At 37.7% G+C, this 21,983-nt stretch overlaps 4 protein-coding genes across 4 annotated transcripts; all 4 read left to right on the top strand.

The window, feature by feature from the left end:
* The first annotated feature begins 891 nt into the window (after positions 1–891).
* Positions 892–2,537, top strand: LOC101313800 (protein LATERAL ORGAN BOUNDARIES-like). Its single transcript, XM_004298936.1, has 2 exons — positions 892–980; positions 1,902–2,537. The coding sequence occupies exon 2, from the start codon at positions 1,935–1,937 to the stop codon at positions 2,514–2,516; it is 582 nt and encodes a 193-aa protein (XP_004298984.1). The 5' UTR covers positions 892–980; positions 1,902–1,934; the 3' UTR covers positions 2,517–2,537.
* Positions 2,538–8,711: 6,174 nt separating this feature from the next.
* LOC101313510 (oleosin 5-like) lies at positions 8,712–9,710 on the top strand. Its single transcript, XM_004298935.1, has one exon. It carries the CDS (start codon positions 8,824–8,826, stop codon positions 9,430–9,432), a length of 609 nt encoding a protein of 202 aa, XP_004298983.1. The 5' UTR covers positions 8,712–8,823; the 3' UTR covers positions 9,433–9,710.
* A 3,206-nt stretch (positions 9,711–12,916) lies between these two features.
* LOC101300452 (lysM domain receptor-like kinase 3-like) lies at positions 12,917–15,517 on the top strand. Its single transcript, XM_004300868.1, has 9 exons — positions 12,917–13,541; positions 13,621–13,815; positions 13,896–14,119; positions 14,242–14,347; positions 14,452–14,603; positions 14,714–14,811; positions 14,934–15,072; positions 15,177–15,275; positions 15,353–15,517. Exons 1-9 carry the CDS (start codon positions 12,917–12,919, stop codon positions 15,515–15,517), a joined length of 1,803 nt encoding a protein of 600 aa, XP_004300916.1.
* Positions 15,518–16,173: 656 nt separating this feature from the next.
* On the top strand, positions 16,174–19,205 carry LOC101312727 (AP-1 complex subunit mu-1-like). Its single transcript, XM_004298932.1, has 11 exons — positions 16,174–16,434; positions 16,538–16,684; positions 16,801–16,863; positions 16,955–17,131; positions 17,215–17,318; positions 17,467–17,574; positions 17,770–17,866; positions 17,968–18,065; positions 18,308–18,449; positions 18,556–18,678; positions 18,769–19,205. Exons 1-11 carry the CDS (start codon positions 16,306–16,308, stop codon positions 18,865–18,867), a joined length of 1,287 nt encoding a protein of 428 aa, XP_004298980.1. The 5' UTR covers positions 16,174–16,305; the 3' UTR covers positions 18,868–19,205.
* Positions 19,206–21,983: the final 2,778 nt, after the last annotated feature.

Raw genomic sequence — 21,983 nt, 5'->3', positions numbered from 1 at the left:
TATATATATATATATATATATATATATATAAATACACACACACCCCGCAACCAACAATCATGTTTTAGGTCACTCTTAAAAAAAGAGATACATTTATACATGATTTCGGAAATCAACTAGTTGGTTAATTATCTTTCTTTCATTGATCACTTGTTTATGATTGAAATTGATCAGGTTCATCTTATTACTGTTTATATGCTTCTATTTCGTTTATATTATGAATTAGTTCAGTGTATATATTAAGGATACTTCAAACAATACTGATGATTGGAAATTGAAAATTATACTACTGATCACCAGAAAACAAATTTCCCTGTAACTGATCCATATATTTTTTCTTCTTTTATATGTTCTCATATTGTTTAAGAAATACTCAATTTTACTGCATATTATTGCAACTTGCATATATGAAGGGCCATATTGCTTAGTATATGGTATTTATAGCTAGCTTTTACATAGTTAATCTCAGATATGTGAGTGTTTTACTTTCTGCATATTATGTATATATGGTGAATATGGTGCCTGGATACACAGAGAAAAGAAATGGTGGAATGAGGAAAGGAAGAGACATATATCCTTAACTATATACTGAAATTATTATTAGATGCAGGGTCATAGTCATTCTTTCTTAGGTGTGTGTACCCTGCCATTTAATTTATTACTTTGTCTTTTGCCTTCACTCATTTCATTCTCCATCCACTAAATACTCTTCGCCTTACTCTCCTCTCTCCCCCCATTGCCTTTCTGTCACTGAATTTGCAGATTTCTGATCTCTCTCTCCCTCCCTTCTCTCTCTTCGATCTCTTTCATCATTTCTCCCTCCCAATTAGGGTTTCCTCTTAATTCTCTGATGACTTTCCCTTTCATTGGCTTATTTAAGAGGCCGGTTAGTGCATAAACAAATTTAAGAACAGCGAGCTGCTTATTACTAGCTCTTAACTACTTGCAAGAGCTCCTCCACTGCTAGAGAAATAACAAAGGTATATGTAATTTTCCTTGTCTAATTTCCATTTCATCACAGAAACATAGATCCCAAACACAGGTAACTAAAGAAACCATGCATGAGTAGCTTATGTATCTATCTATCTATCTTCCCTTTTCTCTTTCTCTCAAGTTTGTTTTCGTTTTTTTTTTGGGGGGGGGGGGGGGGGGGGGGCCGTAAAAAGATCATATACTAGATCGGTTTTCCTGGGTTTAGAACTTGAACTGCTTTTCATGTTCTTGGACCATTTCCTGGGTGACTAGCACAAGTGAGATCCCAGCTTTACTGATTTGGTCATGATCGATCTTATATAGTTGTATTATATCTATAATTGTTATCTTCTCATGCATTTTTCCTGACTTCTTCTCACTAATTGTTTTCTGAGTGGAAGTGGTGGGTAAAACAGAGATAGATAAAGAGAAAGAGACTGGATAAACTTAAGACCAGACAAAATTGAAAACCAAAATTAAGGAAACATGCAAAAGACCAAATTAAGAGCGATCCAGGAACATGTAAGAACTATATAATAAGTTATGGGCAACAAAAATTAGATACAAGAGCTTATATGCATGGATTATGAATTATTGTGGGTTTTGATGGATGGAAATTGCAAAATCAATGTTTCTTTTTTTTTCTTTAAAAAAAATTAAAAAATCAGTGTTTCTCTTCCTCCAAGAAATGAAATTTGTGTTGAAATGAAAGAGGAGAAACTTCCAACAAATTGATGTTGCAGTATTTACAAAATAAAAATTAAAAATATTGCAGCATGAATATAAGGCTTTTTATGAAACCAATTTGAAACGAGAGAAGATTTTTCAATCAAGGAAGTCTTAGTTTAATTCATTAGGAAAAAGAAAGTATGGTTTCTCTTACTATAAGCTGAGGAAATAACCTTAACCGAAATCATTTGATCTTGTAGTAGTGATCGAGCTTGTTTACATAGCAGTGGAATATGGCTTCTTCATCCAGCTCCTACAACTCACCTTGTGCTGCCTGCAAGTTCTTGAGGCGCAAATGCATGCCCGGCTGCATTTTCGCCCCTTACTTCCCACCGGAGGATCCCCAAAAGTTCGCCAACGTCCACAAGATCTTCGGCGCCAGCAACGTCACCAAGCTCCTCAACGACCTCCTCCCCCACCAGCGGGAGGACGCCGTGAACTCCCTGGCCTATGAGGCCGAGGCACGCGTCAGGGACCCCGTCTACGGCTGCGTTGGAGCCATTTCCTTTCTCCAGAGACAGGTCCAGAGGCTCCAGAAGGAACTCGATGCTGCTAATGCCGATCTCATCCGCTATGCTTGCAATGAGATCATAGCGACACCGGGGGTGAATCCGGTACTCCAACAACAAATGACTCCTCGGAGAAGGTCTATTGATCATCACCAGTTTTATCATCAGCAAGGTGGTGCTACAATTCCTCCTCCTGCAGCTAATTTTCAGGTTCCTTATAATCTTCCATGGAATGTTGATCATCAAAATCGTACTTCCGGCGATCAGATCAATGAAGGAGGAGGAGGAGGAGAGGGTGGAATGTGATGATCGATTTGAGATTTGAGATTTAAGGGAGAAAGAGGCCGGCTCTCACATGCATTCACAATTCACAAGAGGTAAATAAGTAAACCCCAGTTGAGTAGGGTGTTCCTCTATTAGTTTGTGTGTTTAGTAAGTAGTAGTACTCATCGTGTCTCTAGCTAGCCTCACGTGTAGTACTAGTACTATTCGTTCGTCTAGCACAGACGATGATTGGTTTCATAAGGCTCTTCATGGGTTCAGTGCCAAATAATTCTTCTCTAATATCCAAAAGTTTTATAGGTATTTCATGTCACTGTGTTACAGCGTGGGATTTGGGACCTAAATAAAGCTTAATTATAGTGTGGCTACTAGATCTCTTATTCTCTTGTTAATTATACCATGGAGTGCAGCTCTAGAAGGGCATGCGCATGCTGCTTATATGAGGTTGACAATCTCTGGCAGTGATTGTTTATCTTGGAGACCATTTACCGTTTTTGTTTAATTGTATGATAAAGATTTTATTGTTTAATTTATTTGAGCATGATATATAAAGAGGATTCTTGAGCCTAACTATATAACTATATATAGGCCTTACATATATGTTCGATCTCTTTTAACCCCTATATATTCTCACTACACTATTATTTTTGTTTTAGTTGTGTTGCTCGGTTGAGGTCCGCTTTACATGCATGCATGTTCATGAATATAACGAATAATTTGAGCTTCTAGCAATTTGCAGATTGTTCTGGTAGCCGATAGTTTTGATCTGATCACTATTGATAAATTATCATATCGATCTAATCTTGCCGGCCTCTGTATTCCATTATTTCATCACACAAGCTCTAGAGAACTTTAAACCTGCAAGAAAGTTTTAAACCTACCGGTTTTATGTCTTATATATATATATTCTTCTTGTCAATATTCTAGTGCGAGAATTTCTACTAAACGAAAAAGAATTGCACAGTGTATATCATTTTCAGTTGGAAGATGTCAATCTCATTTTCATCTTGCCTTCTTTTTTGTTTTGTTTTTTAATCTGTTGTTTAAATTAATTGAGAGTAACCTATCAAAATAAAAATGGCACGCTAAAGTTGTAGGAAAATCGTAGGTAACAGAAGGAAGAACAGTGTGTCTCAGCCTTTGCTCTTAACTCGTTTGAATTGTAGTGTTTACCTGTTAGTTGATAGTGTGAATCTGTTGCTTTCACAATTTCGTAGTGTGAATATCTGTTGTTTTCATGCAAATTGGCAAGGATATCTAGTGCTTTTAGATCGTTGAGTTCTTTTTCTTCTGAAACACAGCTCTCCACCTCCCATTTTAATCCCATATATAGTCGAAGATAGACGTATATATATGACCGCACCCTGAAATAGCAGTACTGAATTAATGTACTACAGTAGTTCTCCCCTTCATTGGATCCCACACCTAAAGCAATGAAGTCCAGTACGAACCCCAAAAAATTCACCAGATAAAACTGTGAGACTTGCTTGGATTTGTAAGAATAGTCAACACACTGATATGCATACCGACTCTCTCACCCGTATAGTTAAGTAATTATTAGGCTCATGTTGATGCTTAATTTTTGTTCAATTGATGAAAACAGAAGAAATTAGGGTTAGGGTTTTACAAGATATTCATAAACGAACAACAATGAATGCTCTGAAGTTCGTTTGCAGCACTTAAATCTCCAGTTTCCTTCTAAACCCTAAACTTCTGCAAAATAAACCGTGACTTTTAGGGTTAAACATGCAAAAGCATAAGGATATAATTATTAGATTCTGTCTGGGAGAGAGACGTGACTTTGATTTGAAGTTCCTTAATTTCTTCGACTTCTAATCCAATTCAAACAGTTGGGCGCAAGTTTTCGTAATCTGTAAATCTGTTCATCTTGAAATATAAAAACCACGCACACCATCTTTTTCTTTTTCTCTCATCCTTTTGTCAGTCCTCTCCTATCAAAAGATTTCACACCCATAGAAATCAAGAAAAAAATGGTATTAAGAACTCTCGGTCTCTCTCTTTCTTTCTCTAAAGCTCACTAACACATGTGACATGTACGTTCACACGAACACAATTGAAACAGAGGGATTGATGTGCTTTTGGGTTTTGGTCTCTGGGTCAGTAGAGAACAGTGATTCTGCAGCAGCTACAGCAAATAGTCACGTCCATTCTCTCACACTCAGCTAGCTAGCGACCTTCCTCGAGATCACCAAAATCTTAAGCCAACCTCGATCACCTATTTCTTCCTTGGAATTTTTGGTGAACCAAATCCGATCTTCTGGTCTGCTACTCTGCCCGATCTGATCTGATCGGTCTCAATACTTTCCACGTCATATCTTCATGTTCTTGGTGTAGTAGTAGTATAGTAGAAGTACTGTGTCAAGTTGTCATACTGTGGGTTGAGGAGGGCCCTCGATTCTGTACAGTGGACAGGAACAAGTATGGCTTTCTGATCATAAGTGAAGGTCTCGTTTTTTTTTTTCTTTCTGTTTTCTTGCTTTTGGCATTGTCATAATAGCAATGTTCATAACCCACCCATCAATCTCCGAAGACGTGCAAAACAAGCAACGCCGGAGCTTGTTTGTTGCTTTTGCTGCTGCTGCTGCTGCTGCAGCTGATTGTGGTTGTGGTGGTGGTGAAATAGGAGGAGAGAGGATATGAATGTTGCAGAGGGGTTTTGCACTTCGCGATTTCTCTATTAGTTTACTACAAGGGACAAACAAGACAACAGGACGTGGGGGGTTCTATTAATTTTTCTTCGGCCCCCACAACAAATTCTATGTGTTCCCAGTCCCACTAGGCCACCACCACCTTCGATCATCAGAGTAAAAGAGTGGAACCCCCGGACCCCTACGGTGCCATTGCGACTCAGAAATGGTAATGAAGGTCTCAATGATGACAGGTTCACTGAGCTACTCGTGACAAAGTAGAGATGATATATACGTACAAGAACCCGACTTCGGTGACAAGGTGACAACATCCAATGAACATGGGACACATGTTCTTTTTAAAAGGTTTGACTGTAATTTAAGGACATAACAGAGATTTTAGGTATTTAACATGTTTGTTTATGATTATTGTTGACACTTGTTCATCTCTCATTTGTGTTTATCATCATAAGTGACCATAGCTGGTTACCCAAATTATTTCCTACGTACAATCAATTGTAAGGTTATTTTGATGATTGATGATTGATGATTGTTTCAGCATATATAATTTGTAGATGTTAAAGATTAGGTTACAAGTGTTAAATTTATAGTTTAATGTTTTGGGTTTTAGTGTTTTGTTAAAGATTCAATGGCTAAATTCTAGATGCATAACGTATTTGATGATTGTTTCAGCATATATAATTTGTAGATGTTAAAGATTAGGTTACAAGTGTTAAATTTATAGTTTAATGTTTTGGGTTTTAGTGTTTCGCTAAAGATTCAATGGCTAAATCTAGATGCATAACGTATTTGTGTTTGGCACCACCGGTGTAGTAAAATTATAGGACATGGTCGGTTTTCCTAGCTACTAATGAGTTACACAAGTATGTTACCTTACAAGAAATGCATCACATATATATCCGTTTGATCAAAAATCAAATACTCGTGTTTATGCTCTTCATTGATTTGCCCTCGATTTACAAATTTCTAGTTGCAATCAGGTAGTTCTTCACGTCATTAGGCTTTCCCAGCCATCATGTATTTCCTTTAATTAGAAACAACGTAAAATTCACGTACTTGAGAAAAAACTACAACGATGTGTGAAGTGTGATCGAATGTGATGAATATAATAGTTAGGCAGTAGGCACCATATATGTCCTTTCTCACTGATTAAGCAATCCATCAACCAATAAAGCAATATATGCTTAACTAATTATGTGAAACCTTTATCATGAGCATTACCATAGATTGATTGAGTCATCACTTTCTAAATTCTCCACATATCAGTTGTTGATTAATTGGATGCTTCTTTCGATCAACAGAACATATCCAATTCTTGTGAACAATATTTAATAAAAGGAAGCGGAGAATTGTTTTGGATCACAAAAGCTTTGATAAACAGAGACAGATAGAAGGTCGGATCCAATTAACATGGTAGATATCACAATTGATTGGTACATGATCATAATGCACCAAACAGATTTGTCGCCGCGAATGCATTCATGACCTGAATCTATTGAATATCAAAGTTCAAATATTTTGTGGTTCATGTTTACAAATATGAAGGATAAGTAGTAATGAGAGTAGTTCTAGAATATGGTTTTGATGAGATGTACGTATACATAACATCTTTACATTATTCCCTCCGATTAGACTTTTGATTATATACTCAAAAGTAGTTCTTGCTTCAGATTACCAATGATGATAGCATGATGGTGGCCACCAATGGGATTATAAACTAACACAAAATTATGGTTTAAAGAATTGCACTTTCTTTTGGTACATATTCTGCCTTTGAGCAATCATTTTATGAAGTCAAGTTCTATATCTTATACCTACATATTGAAGAAGAATCCTTGCTGATATAACTTCATATCTTATGGAGAATATAAGTATATCTCGTTCTTTCCAAGTGTGTATAAGTAGTGCTAAACCTTTTATTGTTTTAGGGAAAAGAACACTAACCTCCACAATTTCCATGTTTCGTTCTTAATCGCAAGTGTAATCATACGTTGGAGTCGTACCAACATTTTGTAGAATATGTAAAACTTTGAGATTACTGAAATAGATATTGAGCTTTCTTACTTTTTGAATTTGAAAATTATTAGAGGAGATAGAAAAAGAGATTTGGTATTCCATATTCTAAAATTCATACTCTAACTAAACAATGGTGGGATTAAGAAACATGAAAATTTAAATAAAAATTGGAACCTGACTTCGGTGAAAAGCTCTTGTCACCTTAAGGTGACCACAACCAATGAACATGGGACACGTGTCCATTTTAAAAGACTTAGCTGTAATTTAAGGACATAATATGAGGGTTTTGGGTATTTTATATGTTTGTTTATAATTATTGTTGACACTTGTCCATCTCTCATCGGTGTTTGTCACTCATAAATGACCATACCTAGTCACCCAAGTTATTTCCTAAAAATTGAGCTTTGCATGATTTGACATGGTGGGACGTGTTATGAAAGAATGCGTGGAATGACCTCGATCATATTAAGGTAATTAAGATTATGATCTGTAAAGATCAGTTATAATCTATAATCTATAATGTAATTAAACACACACACTTTAAAAGTGTTGATGCCGATCATAACATTTCGATGTTACAAACCCTAGATATATGCAAGCGGACTTTAGGAGTGTTGATGCAAGTCACCGGTCATATCGTTTGAATATTGCAAACCTAGATTGGTATATATAGGAGCAAGCAGAGTCCGTATCCGCACAAGAATTTCTCATATAAACCTTAGTTTTCTCAATGTGGCCAAGTCATATATATTGGGTGTCAACACTGCCTTGGGCTTGAGCTTTTGGCGTTCTCTTGGCCTAGAGCGCGCTCTATCAGATATATCTTGCAGTTGCAATGTTGCATTAGGTGTTGTCATTGCCTTGGCCTTGTGCTTTTGGCTTCGGCTTAGCTTTGGGTGGCATTTGCATCTGCATCAAACTCGTTGACTTGCTACAACTGTTCGAAGACATCAAAGTACCTCTCATATCAACTTTTACCCAAACGCATATTCTAGTAAATTTTATCATTCTTCCCGAGAATTATATATATATGCCAGCTTTAAGCATCGGCTTCGGGTGTGTTACTGTTTTAGTGAGCTGGTTTTAACCGTGTAATGTTGTTTCATATGTATAAGTTTTCTGTCGGATCTTGTTTGTAGTAAATGAATGTAACTCGTGAAGCCCCCCTCACTCTTCCTCACTTGCTACACAAGTTCCCCCTCAAAAATGTGGTATTTTATAAACCCTAGTCTTCCTCACTATCAATGTATATAAATTCATCACTAGTTATAACATAATTGTAGCTTTACATGGATGCTTATAACTTATAACTTCTGTAAGTGAACATGAATCAATTTTGTAACAAAGGCTGAAAAAAAAGGATAATTATCCATGCAAGTCCCGAAAAATGTCTCACACTATCACTTGCAGTATACCAACAAAATTTTGATGACAAACGCCTTAGCTACTTCCCACGAGTCCAATCTAAAGTTGCATGCAGTCCTCCACGTGTCTTCTCCGCCCCTATACTTACAACACTCACCACCTTCACCTCACCGCCACCCTCCCACTATACTGCCCTCCCTCCCCTTCTCTCATTCTCAACAGTTTCCACATAGCAGAGCAATCTCCAGGTCTTTGCAAACAAATCCAAGGAAACCCTAAAAATGGCGGATATGAGAAAACAACAACAATACGTCAGTGGTGGTCATGATCAGCAGAGTCAGTACTCCTCGGACGCTAAGAGCCTCCTTCCCCAAAACGGACCCTCCGCTTCTCAAATCATTGCCGTCGTAACACTTGTTCCGCTTGGTGGGACCCTCCTACTTCTGGCCGGCCTCACGCTGGCCGGGACTTTCATAGGGATGGCCCTCTCGACGCCGCTTTTTGTGATTTTCAGCCCGATTCTGGTGCCGGCTATTGTCACCGTCGGCTTGGCGGTGGCTGGAATATTGACCTCAGGGGCTTTCGGGATCACGGGGCTCTCTTCTTTCTCGTGGTTGGCTAACTATCTGAGACGCTCGCGTCTGCCGCAGCAGGCAATCCGAGGCGCGCAGGAGACTACGGGCCAGTTGACGCAAAAGGCGAGGGATATGGGCCAGAGTGTCACTGAGAAGGCGCAGGAAGCTGGCCAAGCTGTCTCGGGCAAGGCACAGGAGGTAGGCCAAGCTGTCCAAGGCAAGGCCGAGGAAGTGGGCCAGAATGTCAAGAGCAAGGCCCAGGACACGGGAAGGACTCACGAAGGCGGTAGAGCCCGGGATGTGAAGGTGACATAGAGAAATGGCTAGTTTGCCCGGCGGACCTCTATGAGTCTCTCTCTCCCTATCTAGTTTTGGTTTAGCTACTTTGGTGTTATGATGGTAGTTGATGTATGCTTTTATCATTTTGTGTGTGTTGTATGTTGTATGTGTTAATAAAGGAGTGTCCTAAGTGTCATAGGTAGCCATCCGAGCCGCATAGGTTTATTATGTATGTCATTGTCTTTCTATTATCAATTTACTATTGTCATTTGGATCAAAGCGTTTGGATTTTCAATATTTTGATTTGCGTTATCTATTTCCTAAGCCTCATGGTAGCATGAAATGATTGATCTCTTTTGTTGGAATCACCTAATTTAATTTTGAGAAATTTTGACTCAAATTGAATTTCGATCTCTAATATAAAAGTTAATGAAAAATGACCTTTTAGGAGGAGGAGAAGACACAATTACCCTTAATCAACCCAACCTTCATTTTTCTGGTTCCTCATTCAAGTCACGCGTTTGATTTTTCACTATGTTCAACTGTCCAAAATGTCCCACTCTAAAATCTTCCTTCAATCGTTCGACCAAAAAATAAATAAATCTTCCTTCAATCCCATGAGAAATAGTTCAATACAACTTTGTCAGCAAAAATACCCAAAGCTGCAACAACAATACTCTTAAAACAATTTTGAAGACATTATAGAACTCTAATAACAAAATATGTTTCATGAAACATATTTCATACCATGTAAACACATAGTTTGAGTTTGAGTCAAAGCCTTCAGCTATAGTAAAACACAGACCTTCAGAATAGTGCCGATCATTTTTAGCTGTGACTACCATCTACTGATGAATGGTATAGTAATCTTGAGCGGGGTTTGGACATTAGTAATCATGACGTTCATGATCCAAGAACATGCCTTTACCATATTGCCCCAGGTCCAAATATAATATAAGCTATGTTTCCTGATGTTAAAGTTCTAAACTTTGATTCATTTCGGGTATTGAAGTTCTTGTTTACGTCTGTTCTAATTCCATTGTTATGAAATTTTAAGGTTATTTGATTTGTAAGATTTGTGTCATGCAGTGTTTAATGGGTAGTTCTATTCTGTTCACTGCTCATTCCTAAGTGAAATGTCTGCACTACTAGTAGGCTTTTTTAACGCATGAGAAGGCACAAAAATTGCATTATTCAAATGCAACATGTTGCCTTAATCTAAGAGAGGGTCATTGTCACTTATGTTGGCATCAACGCATTATGAATTTAAGATTAGCAATATTCAAGATGACGATTGATATTATTACTAGAATGAAGAGAATTATGTAGTTTATAAAATATAAGGTATTTATGTACTTTTGCTTCCCAAAAAGGTTAGAATTCAACTATTTTAAAAGTTGGGTTATTTATCAATTCAAGGTCCTAATAAAAGTTATTTCTCTAAATTTCTGTTTAATGTTCGGTATCTACTGATTGAGGTGTGCACTTCTGGACTATATATCGAACTGGTCTTGAATATGTCTGGACGTCTGGTGATCTACATATTCGTTTCTACAGCAAATGCCAAACGAGGTTGAGCTACACTGAAATGTCCAGGACAGCGATATTGATCTCAGTGATCGAATATGCTTATCCAATACATTTTACTCTGAATGAAACTAACACCAAGCAAACATTACTTTGTGATTGCATCATGCGGAGGAAGAAAATGGAAGAGACAATGTATAACAAGAGATTCAACATATGGTCCAACTAGGGCTGCCACTTGGTTTGGTAAATACCAAACTGATCGAAAACCGACCGAAAATTTATGATTTGGTAAACCGAATTTTAGTAATCGAAATAAAAAAAACCGAAATCGAGAAATACCGAAAAAGTTGGTTTGGTTTTTGGTAAATACCGAATTTACCGAAATTCTAATTATTTAAAGACTTATATTTCTAAAAACACACAGACTAATAATCTTATCTCATGTTTTCAATTGTATATACCATTTAGTGTAAAAACAAGACAATGAATAGAAAAATTCAACTATACTTGGTAGCATTCGGGTCTCAATTAAAGCGATCAACTTTAATTCAATGTTACTTGTTATATAAAAACGCTTTTACCTACCCGTCTTAGTCAATTCATCACACACACACATAGACAAACCCACTTAGATGACATGTAACCGCTCATGTAAAAATTTAGAAATGTTTTTACCTCTCTTGATGATAGGGCTCCCCATAGGAAGCACAAACGTAAATAGGGTTAGCCGCCTTGATCAAGGCCAAAATATTATCAAAAATACCTAATTTTTCTACCATAGTCGTATTTCACTATATTGATCACATCATAGTTCACAAGGTTTTTGAAAATTTTGCTTCCTTTTTGTAGTTAGTTAACAAAGATGTACATATGCATATAACTTACTAAATAAGTTATACCACATTACCAGGCATGTTGTGGTTCCAATGATTACAATTCACAAAATTAAAATTCGACCGTCTGATGTGATCATTATAGTATAATACAATTATGATAGAAAATTCAATTGTACTCAATAATGCTCGGGTCTTGATCAAAGCGGTCAACCATAATTTAACGTTACTTATTACACGAAAAAGCTTTACTGCCCTTATGTGACTTATTTTGGTCGACTCTTTCACACACATACTTTCACATAGATGACACATAACTTGTTCATATAAAAATTTGGAAACATTTACATCCTGACTATTTCGGTAGAAAATTAAACCATACTCGATAATGTGTACTGAAATGACTATCTTTTGTATATGTATTATCAGACTCTAGAAACTCAAGTGATATTTAAATTTTATAGTTTTGTATTGTTTTGTTATATTTTGAAAATATATTTGTTGTGAAGTTTGGTAATACCGAAAAACCGACATCCGAAGTTGGTAAGATTTATCTCATACCGAAGTTTTTGATTTGGTAATTGAAAGTCATATTTCATTACCGAAAGCTTTGGTTTTGAAGTTGGTAACGACCATTACCGATTCAAACCGACCGAGTGGCAGCCCTAGGTCCAACCCATAAAACTCCAGGAAGCACCAGACAGCATCCACAAGGCGGCGAAAACAAAGCAGAAACAATGTTGACCCTGACCTTCCCTCATATTCTAAAGAGCTCGATCTTATTACACATAAAGGTCCCTTTTCTCCTTAGACTTTCATCTTCAATTACGTGCACAATGAATCAACTGGCTACTCTATAATCTATGTCTATATGTCTATTCTAACTCGATGTTCATATCGATTAGGAGCTTAGTTGTTGCCATCTCCCTCAACCTGTAGCTAGCGAACCACCTGTCTGATAATTTTCTTATTTGTTTCAAGACTAATGATTGCTAGGTCCATGCATATTGTTGTATAATGTCATAAGCCAACTAATTGGGGGGGTCAAGTTCAATAATTTTCTGCTAATTCTAGCGAAGACAATCAAGTAATGCCAAAACCAGAAGCTATGTTCATATTCCTCTTGGCTAAGTAGTTATGCTGATCATTGTTTCACAATGGACATGGCTTGCCTGAACCTCCTCTGCATTATCTTCACCACTTTCTACTCCACTGTTCTTGCCACCAATGCTTCCATTCGTATATACCCTTTCACTTGCTCTGCATCTCATCACATCCGGAGCTGCAATTCGGAGCTGTATCACATTTCTACAGGCTATAAAATTGAAGAAATAGCCTCTTTTTACTCGGTAAATGTATCCAAGGTCAAGCCTGTGGCACGCAGTCAGACTCAAAAGGACTATCTTGTGTCTGTCCCTTGCAGTTGTAAGGACATTGATGGCACCCAAATGTACGTGTATGATACCAACCATCAGGTTCAGCCAGGGGACACATTTGAGAGTGTTTCAGGCGAGTTTTACAGCAGGCAAGCTTTGAAGGTGGAAGGCAATATGAGCACTATACACCTTGTTTGTGGGTGTGTGAAGAAAAAGTCTCAGGTGGTTGTGACATACACAGTACAAGAGCACGACACCTTGTCAGGAATTGGATACCTTCTTGGGGCATATCAGACTGAAATTGAGAAGTATAACATAAACTTTACTGCAGATCCAAGCTTTGTAGATGTAGGTTGGGTTTTGTATGTGCCAAAGGAGAAGAATGGAATTCGAGCTAATAAGAAAGGTAGTGATTTATTTCATTTTGAAGATAGGTCTTTTGGAACCTGAAGTGCATGCTAACCCAATATTTTCATTGAAACCAGGAAGAAGACTCAAAGTGGCTATACTCGTAGGTGTATTGTCATCTGTTTGTTTTGTTTCGGTGGCCGCCTTCATTGTGTTCCTTATCATGAGAAATAGGAGTTGTAGGAACCTTGAGGATGATGTGCACCTTGTGAACTCAAGAGTGAAGAAACGTTCATCACTGAAGGAGCAGTTTTTTAAGAAGGAAATGGAAGGTAAAGAAAATCTTCAATCAAATCTATCATGGCGTTAATGCCTCAATAGGTTCACTTATATCAATTTTTTCTTGCTGCAGAAACTTTTGACAATGAGAGACCAGTTATATATACAATGGAGCAAATCAAAGAGGCTACAAATAACTTCGATGATACCAGAAAGATTGGGGAGGGTGGCTACGGTTGTGTTTACTTCGCCATTTTAGGAGAAGCAGAAGTTGCTATTAAAAATATGAGATCTACCAGAACAAAAGAATTTTTCGCGGAGCTCAAGGTGTTATGCAGGATACATCATAACAATGTGGTAAGAAGAGAAACTGATAACATGTGATTTCTGAGGAGTAATGAAGTTAAGGAATGTTGTATCTTCTTAAGACATAACTGACATGATGGAAATTCCTATCGCCCAATTCTTGTATGTTCTAGGTGGAGCTGCTGGGGTATGCTAGTGGAAGTGAACATCTTTGTTTGGTCTATGAGTTTGTTCACAATGGATCTCTCAATGATCATCTTCATGATCCATTGTTAAAAGGTACATGCACAAATCTTTTTATATGCATAGTTATATGCCTGTGTTCATAAAATTGTTTTGTTTTTACTTTCTTTGGAGTTCATGAACTAGTGGGGAACTTGCAGGTCGGCAACCTCTTTCATGGACTGCAAGAGCACAAATAGCATTGGATACTGCCAGAGGGATTGAGTACATTCATGATCACACGAAGACGCGCTATGTCCACCGTGATATAAAAACCAGTAATATTCTACTTGATGAAGGACTCAGAGCCAAGGTACATCACAACCATTGTTCAGCCTCTGTTTGTGTTTTCTTAAGCAAGTAACTAGCCATTGATTTTATAAACCATTCATAGTTATCATTCGGAAATGGCTGTTGACACAGGTAGCAGATTTTGGGCTAGCAAGGTTAGTGGAACGGTCTAATGAAGAAGATATTGTTGCAACTCGTGTAGTTGGAACACCCGGTTACATTCCTCCCGAGTAAGTTTGATACTCTTGCAGTACTTAATTTTATTGTTATAATGTTTGAGAAAAGGAGAAGTTCAGATAAACTTTTGAAACTAGTAGGTTGATGAACTCCACTGTTCTACTTATTTTTCAAGATCGGTGCGTGAGCTACAAATGACATCGAAAAGTGATGTATATGCATTTGGAGTTGTTTTAGGAGAGCTAATAACTGGTCAGCGTGCCATTATTCGTGACAACCGAGAGCCAAAAAGGATGAGATCACTTGTCTCAATCGTAAGTCAGCGGCTGCGCTTCTTAATTGAACAACAAAGCAACTCTGTGAATCAATAAACCTGTAACATTATGATGATTTATCAATACTTTTCTGTTTACCCTAGTTATATGAAGTATTCAAAGATGATGATCCAGAGATTGCTTTGAAAGATAAAATAGATGGTAATTTGAATGGAAGCTACCCCATGGAAGAAGTCTACAAGGTTTGTGCAGCTGAAACATCATCTCTTAGCATTTTCTACTTTAAATGTCTAATCTGCTCAATGCTTTCACTTGGCAGATGGGAGAGATAGCAAGGTGGTGTTCAAGTGAAGATCCAGTAAACCGGCCAGAGATGCGAGACATTGTACAATCACTCTCTCATATCTTAATGTCCTCAGTAGAATGGGAAGCATCACTTGGAGGGAAGAGTGAGGTCTTCAGTGGGTTATTTAGCGGAAGATAACATGGAAGACCAACTCTTGAATGTTGGATGTAAATCTAATGGTGACTGACCATGAAATAGTGAATATGTGTTGCATTTTTAATGTTCAACCATCCAAAATCTTTGAATCTAATGTAGTGATAACTTTTATACAAGTCGAGAAAATGTGCAAGCAAACTCTTAACTCAAGCGACATAATCCAAACCATAGGCAAAATCGACTCTCGTCATCTTCCATGTTAAAAAGAAATTAATGATATGAGGATCCTTGAAAATGAGCATATGAGCATATGCGTTAATGAATTCGTCTTTGATAGTGGTTTTCTAGGTAGTAGACATCATTTTCAACAAATCTTTGGTACCCATTAGAAACTCTCCATTTTAAGTCCGGTATTTTATAGTTAATAGGCATCATATTCAACAAATCTCTGGTACTCATGAGAAACTCTCATTTTTAAGTCTCTCCCATAAAAAGAAAAATAATTATATAAAAATTTATAAACAATCTAATGGGCTTTCCTAATGAGACGTTAATAATAGTTGTGTAGCCCAATAGGCCCAGGTGATTGGTGATCAAAATTTGCAGCACGTGCGAGAGAGAAAGCAAAAATGAATTGAATTTGCCAGAAACAAAGCTCATTCTTCAGCTCTGAAATATCATCATCCTCATCATCTTCCTCATTTTCCATTTGGTTGCCTTTAGCAGTCGTCACCATGACATAAGAAACCAGAAAAACCAGAGAGGCGGAACGGAGAGCAAGAGAAGTGAGCTGCGCCGGTGATCGATCCGAATCTCCGATCTTGAATCAAATGGCCGGCGCCGCCTCGGCGCTTTTCCTTCTAGACATCAAAGGCCGAGTTCTGATTTGGCGCGACTACCGTGGCGATGTCTCTGCTGCTCAGGCCGAGCGTTTCTTCACCAAGTTCATCGAGAAAGAGGTAATCCTCATCTCTCCGATCACCTTCTTCTTCATTCGGATTGGTTTCGAATAGAGAATTTAGCTGAAATTCGATTGAATTTGAATTTTGATTTTGATTTCAGAGCGATCAGCAGTCGCAAGATCCAGTGGTGTATGACAATGGAGTCAGCTACATGTTCATACAGCACAACAATATCTACTTGATGATTGCGTCGAGGCAGAACTGCAATGCTGCTAGCTTAGTGCTGTTTCTGCACCGCCTAGTTGATGTGCGTATACTCTTTAAGCTTCTCAGTAGTTTTTTTGCTTTTGCATTTTGATAATGTCATTTGCCACAAGAATGATTTTCATGTTTTTCGATGTGTTTTTGCGATTATGTGTTCAGGTATTTAAGCATTATTTTGAAGTGCTAGAAGAGGAGTCTCTCAGGGACAATTTCGTCGTAGTGGTAATTGACTTGTAAGAAGTTTTATAAATAGAGTTTTAGAGACAGGATTTTGATGGTGGTGTATGCTAATGATGGCTTGTGTGCTTGACAGTATGAGTTACTCGATGAAATTATGGACTTTGGTTTCCCGCAATTTACCGAAGCGAAGATTCTAAGTGAGTTTATCAAGACGGATGCCTACAGGATGGAGACTACGCAACGTCCTCCCATGGCAGTCACAAATGCAGTGTCTTGGCGCAGCGAAGGGATACGATATAAGAAGAACGAAGTAGGTTGATCCTCTTTTCATGTTTATTACTGATTGGTTAACCCATGTGCGGGGTATTATGAAGCTGTATCTGTTTTTGTCAGGTCTTTTTGGATGTGGTGGAAAGTGTCAACATACTTGTCAACAGCAACGGACAGATAATACGGTCAGATGTCGTTGGGGCACTAAAGATGAGAACATATTTGAGGTGTGTGGCTTCTCTCTAATTTTTTTATCCAGACAAACTCCAGGATTTAGCTACTGAGTCTCTCCCTCAGATTTTTCATGTTTACTTGTTGATAAAGAGTAACGTTATATTAGACACTGATGGGATAAACTTGCTTCACTGTCCTCAGTGGTATGCCTGAGTGTAAGCTTGGATTAAATGATAGAGTTCTGCTGGAGGCTCAAGGTCGAACAGCAAAAGGAAAAGCCATTGATCTGGATGATATTAAATTCCATCAGTATGTTCCTTCTGTAGCTAATTGTTATATCTATGTCTTTATAGTTCTTTTTTTCCTTGTTATATAGCTAGTATGTATATCTGCTACTTCATATATGTTTTGGCACATTAGGATTTATTATGTTATAAGCTAATCAGGTACTGCTGTTTCATATGCTAATAGCCTTTATCATTTACTTCTACCCCGCCCTTTTAGGTGTGTACGTTTGGCTAGATTCGAAAATGACCGCACTATTTCCTTCATACCCCCTGATGGAGCATTTGATTTGATGACATATAGACTCAGCACTCAGGTATATTTCCTGTTCTCTGCATCTTTAATACTGTAATTTTCCCTTGCATTTCTTTAGAATATAAAGAACTGAAGATCGTTTACTTTCTATAATGGTTTCAGGTGAAGCCCCTAATCTGGGTTGAAGCACAAGTTGAAAAGCATTCTAGAAGTCGTATTGAATTCACGGTAAAAGCAAGGAGCCAGTATAAGGAGCGCAGGTAAAAGCATTGATACATCTTCTGTAGTTGAAAATGCTTGCTTGAGGGTCTTTTTAGATTGTGACAGTTTCTCCTTTCTTATTTGGCGTTAGTGCCAAGTGTTTTGTTGAATCAATTAGAAAATATGATTTGGGCTTACAACATTCAGAAGCTGAGCAAGACCACTAATTTTGTTGCTCATTAAGACATCCACAAAATTCCACTATTAATGTCTTATTGTAAGCTCTCTTGACTTTGTACAGCACGGCTACAAACGTTGAAATTGATTTACCAGTTCCTGCTGATGCTACCAATCCTAATGTCCGTACGTCAATGGGATCTGCTGCCTATGCTCCTGAGAGGGATGCTTTAGTCTGGAAGATCAAATCTTTTCCTGGTAATAAGGTGAGACTTGGTTTATAATTCCATATGCTTTGTTTGCCTTCCATCTAGTATTGTACACAAACACCTTCCAACATTTGTAATCATGTTTGTAAATAAATTTGTGTAGGAGTATATGTTGAGGGCCGAGTTTAGTCTTCCTAGTATTGTTGCTGAAGATGCAGTGCCAGAAAGAAAAGCTCCCATTCGCGTGAAGTTTGAGATACCATATTTTACGGTCTCAGGAATTCAGGTGTGCTATCAACATCATTATTTTTATAAATGGGATTCTTGCTGTGATTGATACAAATTAATGTGCCTATCTGCTATTTGTATTTTATAGGTCCGGTACCTAAAAATCATTGAGAAAAGTGGATACCAGTCTCTTCCATGGGTGAGATACATAACAATGGCTGGCGAATATGAACTGAGACTAATCTAAAGGCATCTTGCTTGTGCTGCTCTCAATCGCGTAAATACATTCCTCAGAATTCCTTCTATATTATCTCCAGCGATCTTGCTTCCCATACACAGCATTGGTTTTTGTTTGATTATAGCATTGGTTTATAGTGCAGAGGTTAAGAAAGAAGTTTTTTCCAACCAATCTTATGTTTTGCTTTTCTTTTTTGTTATAACGGACGGCAGATTGTTTCTGACCCAAAGCTTTGCTTATTTAAAGTTAGTGATAGGCAGATGGTGAAATAGTAAATGTTGGATTGTTTCTTAGCTCCTTTTTTATTCAGTGTATCATTTTGGCATAATTATTCCGTGACAGACATGAAAATTTCTGGACTCATTCAAAAGAATTGTCGCTTGAGAATTCATAATGTAAAACGTACACGTCTACACATGTTATGCCACATTATGTGCAACATAGTTACATGTTATTAGTAGGTTGATTGTGATTTAGATGTTTAGGATTAAGATCATGAAAATTCGACCGTTAGATATAATTATGATAGTGAAGTATAGTAGTGTAACAAAATTCACAAATTTTCGATAATGTTTGGGTATCGATTAACTCGGTCAACTATTAATTCAACAATATTAATTTTACATCACACATCAGTATAAAAAACAACTGTTGTGGCACTACAATAGGAAATTTGGCTATAGATATTAGGGTTTTTTAGGATTTAGGGTATTTTAGGGGTTAGGATACATATAACATAATATCGAAAACAGTTGTGTGACATATTTAAAAATTATACATTCATATAACATTTCTTAGTTCATTGTTGTGGGATGAAGAACTTAAAGTAGTATTGTCAAATGTAAGAGAGTGACATCATGACATGAATATACATTATACAACCGAAATTGAAAAGTCATTGTTGATTGCTGAAAATACTATATACTCTCACACAACAGGTTTGAGTGTTCCGTTATTGCATCAAAACACCAAGATATTTTTCACAAAAAATTTAGGTGTTGAGAGTATATAAGAGCCAATTTGAAAACGAGAAATGCATAGCCTGACATGAGAGATATATCATACAACAGATATATAAATTATATACTTTCACACAACATATATTTGTTTTACTATTGTGTAACGAAACTCAGTTATAAGTCAAACTAGAGTGGGGTTAGAAGCAAAATATGCCTCATTTTTATCTTCATTCACACAATAAAATATTGTTGAAAGTGTTGTACCAGTTTAAAGAAAAAAAATCTTGAATGATCTCATACTATCCACACAACGCCTGACAATTTCTAAACGTTGTATGAAATATTTTTAAAATTTGTACAACCATGTTATTTCACTCTGTTGTATGAAATGTGTCGTTTGTTACACTTATTGGCGTATTAAATAATCAGAAGATCCATTGGATGTCGTGGGAGAAGTTGTGTAGACAAAGACCGAAGGAGAGATGGGTCTCCATGATTTGTATGCTCACAATTTGGCTTTACCGGAAAAAAAAGGGTGGCGGTTTCTACGATTCCCAAACTCTTTGGTGGCTCGTTTATTTCGAGCCAAGTATTTTTTTTTCTGGAAATTTCTGGACAGCTAGTACTCAGGGAGGTTCGGCGTGCTGGAGGAAGCTCGCAAAGTTTTGGTTAGGGGGGTCAGGTGGCAGATTGGTAACGGGGAGAGATACGTGTGTGAGAGGATTCTTGGATTTCCGCGACCTTATTCCTTTAAACCTCTTTTTCGACCAGACTCGGATCTTGTTATGGTCAATGAGTTTATTCATGATTCTAGGTGGAATGTGGCCCTTGTCCAATCTACGTTTGATGCGTCAGCTGTTGAGATGATCCTAGCAATTTCACTCGGTTCAAGGAGAGTTGAGGATCGGTTCATTTGGCATTTTGAGGCTAAGGGAGACTTCTCCACCAAATCTGCATATTGGCAGGCGATAAAGTGGCTCCATAATTGTGTCCGCTTCGTCAGCATTCTCTGGTGTGTGGAAGTACATCTGGGCAGCTAATATCTCCGGGAAGATTAAGGTACATCATTGCAAAGCTTGTTCTTATATGTTCTGCTAAAAATCATGGTCTGGATAATCAAAGCTTGAAGATTCAACATTCAACAATGATGAAAATTGAAACCATAACTAAAATTGAAGATGAAGAGAACAAAGAGAAGAGTGAGAAGCAATTCTGTATTTGAGAAAAGTTGCGATATGATTACAAAAGAGAGAAGAATTCCTATTTATTCTAGAATCGGTTGGAAAGCAACTTGTTCTCCAAGCTGATAGAGTAGGACTGGGCTTGCTAGGATGGGCTGGGTCTGCAACAATATTTACTCTTAACATGTTCTTCCTACTATTAAGCAATTGAGGTCCAAACATGCCATTGTTGAAGAGTTGTGTTACTTATGTCGTAACATGGATGAGTCGATTGAACATGTGTCTCGTGATTGCCCATATGTGAGATCGGTATTGGATATCCCCGAGCTCCATGGTTGCTTTGTTGTTTCTGGTACCCTCTCTTGCATGGACTGGTTGGAATGACGCTTCTCTAGGGTGAGTAAATCGGCTTTTAAGAAGCTTCTTTGGGGTGTTTGGGCCATCTGGAAGGAACAAAGGCTCTAGAAGGGGATATCACTAAGTCCACTCCAAGTTCATCTAAGCTTTGTTGATCACTTTAGTGTGGTTTCTTGGCAGTGAATCAAAAGAAACTAAAAGCTCCTAGTTGCAGGTTAGTGCAACGGAAACCTTCACGAACGGGATGGCTTAAAGGTAATATTAATGGGGCATTTAATTGTATCACACATTGTGGTAGTCTGGGTGTGGTATTTAGAGATAGCAGTGGAGCTATGGTGGGCGGAAGTTGTGTGAAAATCAGCTTTGTTCAAAACCCCTTGCTGGTTGAAGCTTTGGCAGTCAGGTTGGAATGCCAAACTACTCTTCAGTCGGGTCTTTCATCCCATCAATCTTGAGAGTGATTGTTTGAAGTTGGTTCAAGATGTACGTCAAGGAGCTCTTGACTTCTCAGACCATCGTGGAGGATATTAGAGCTCTGCTTGCTCTTCTTCCTGGCTCTTCTCTATCCCATGTAGTTAGGGAGGCTAATAAGGTTGCTTTGCAGAGACTAAACTTCCCCCCCCCCCCC

The sequence above is a fragment of the Fragaria vesca genome, linkage group LG5, assembly GCF_000184155.1.
Source record: "Fragaria vesca subsp. vesca linkage group LG5, FraVesHawaii_1.0, whole genome shotgun sequence".
NCBI lineage: Eukaryota > Viridiplantae > Streptophyta > Magnoliopsida > Rosales > Rosaceae > Fragaria > Fragaria vesca.
The sequence above is the reverse complement of the archived record's forward strand: the minus strand, read 5'-3'. Positions and strand labels throughout refer to the sequence as shown.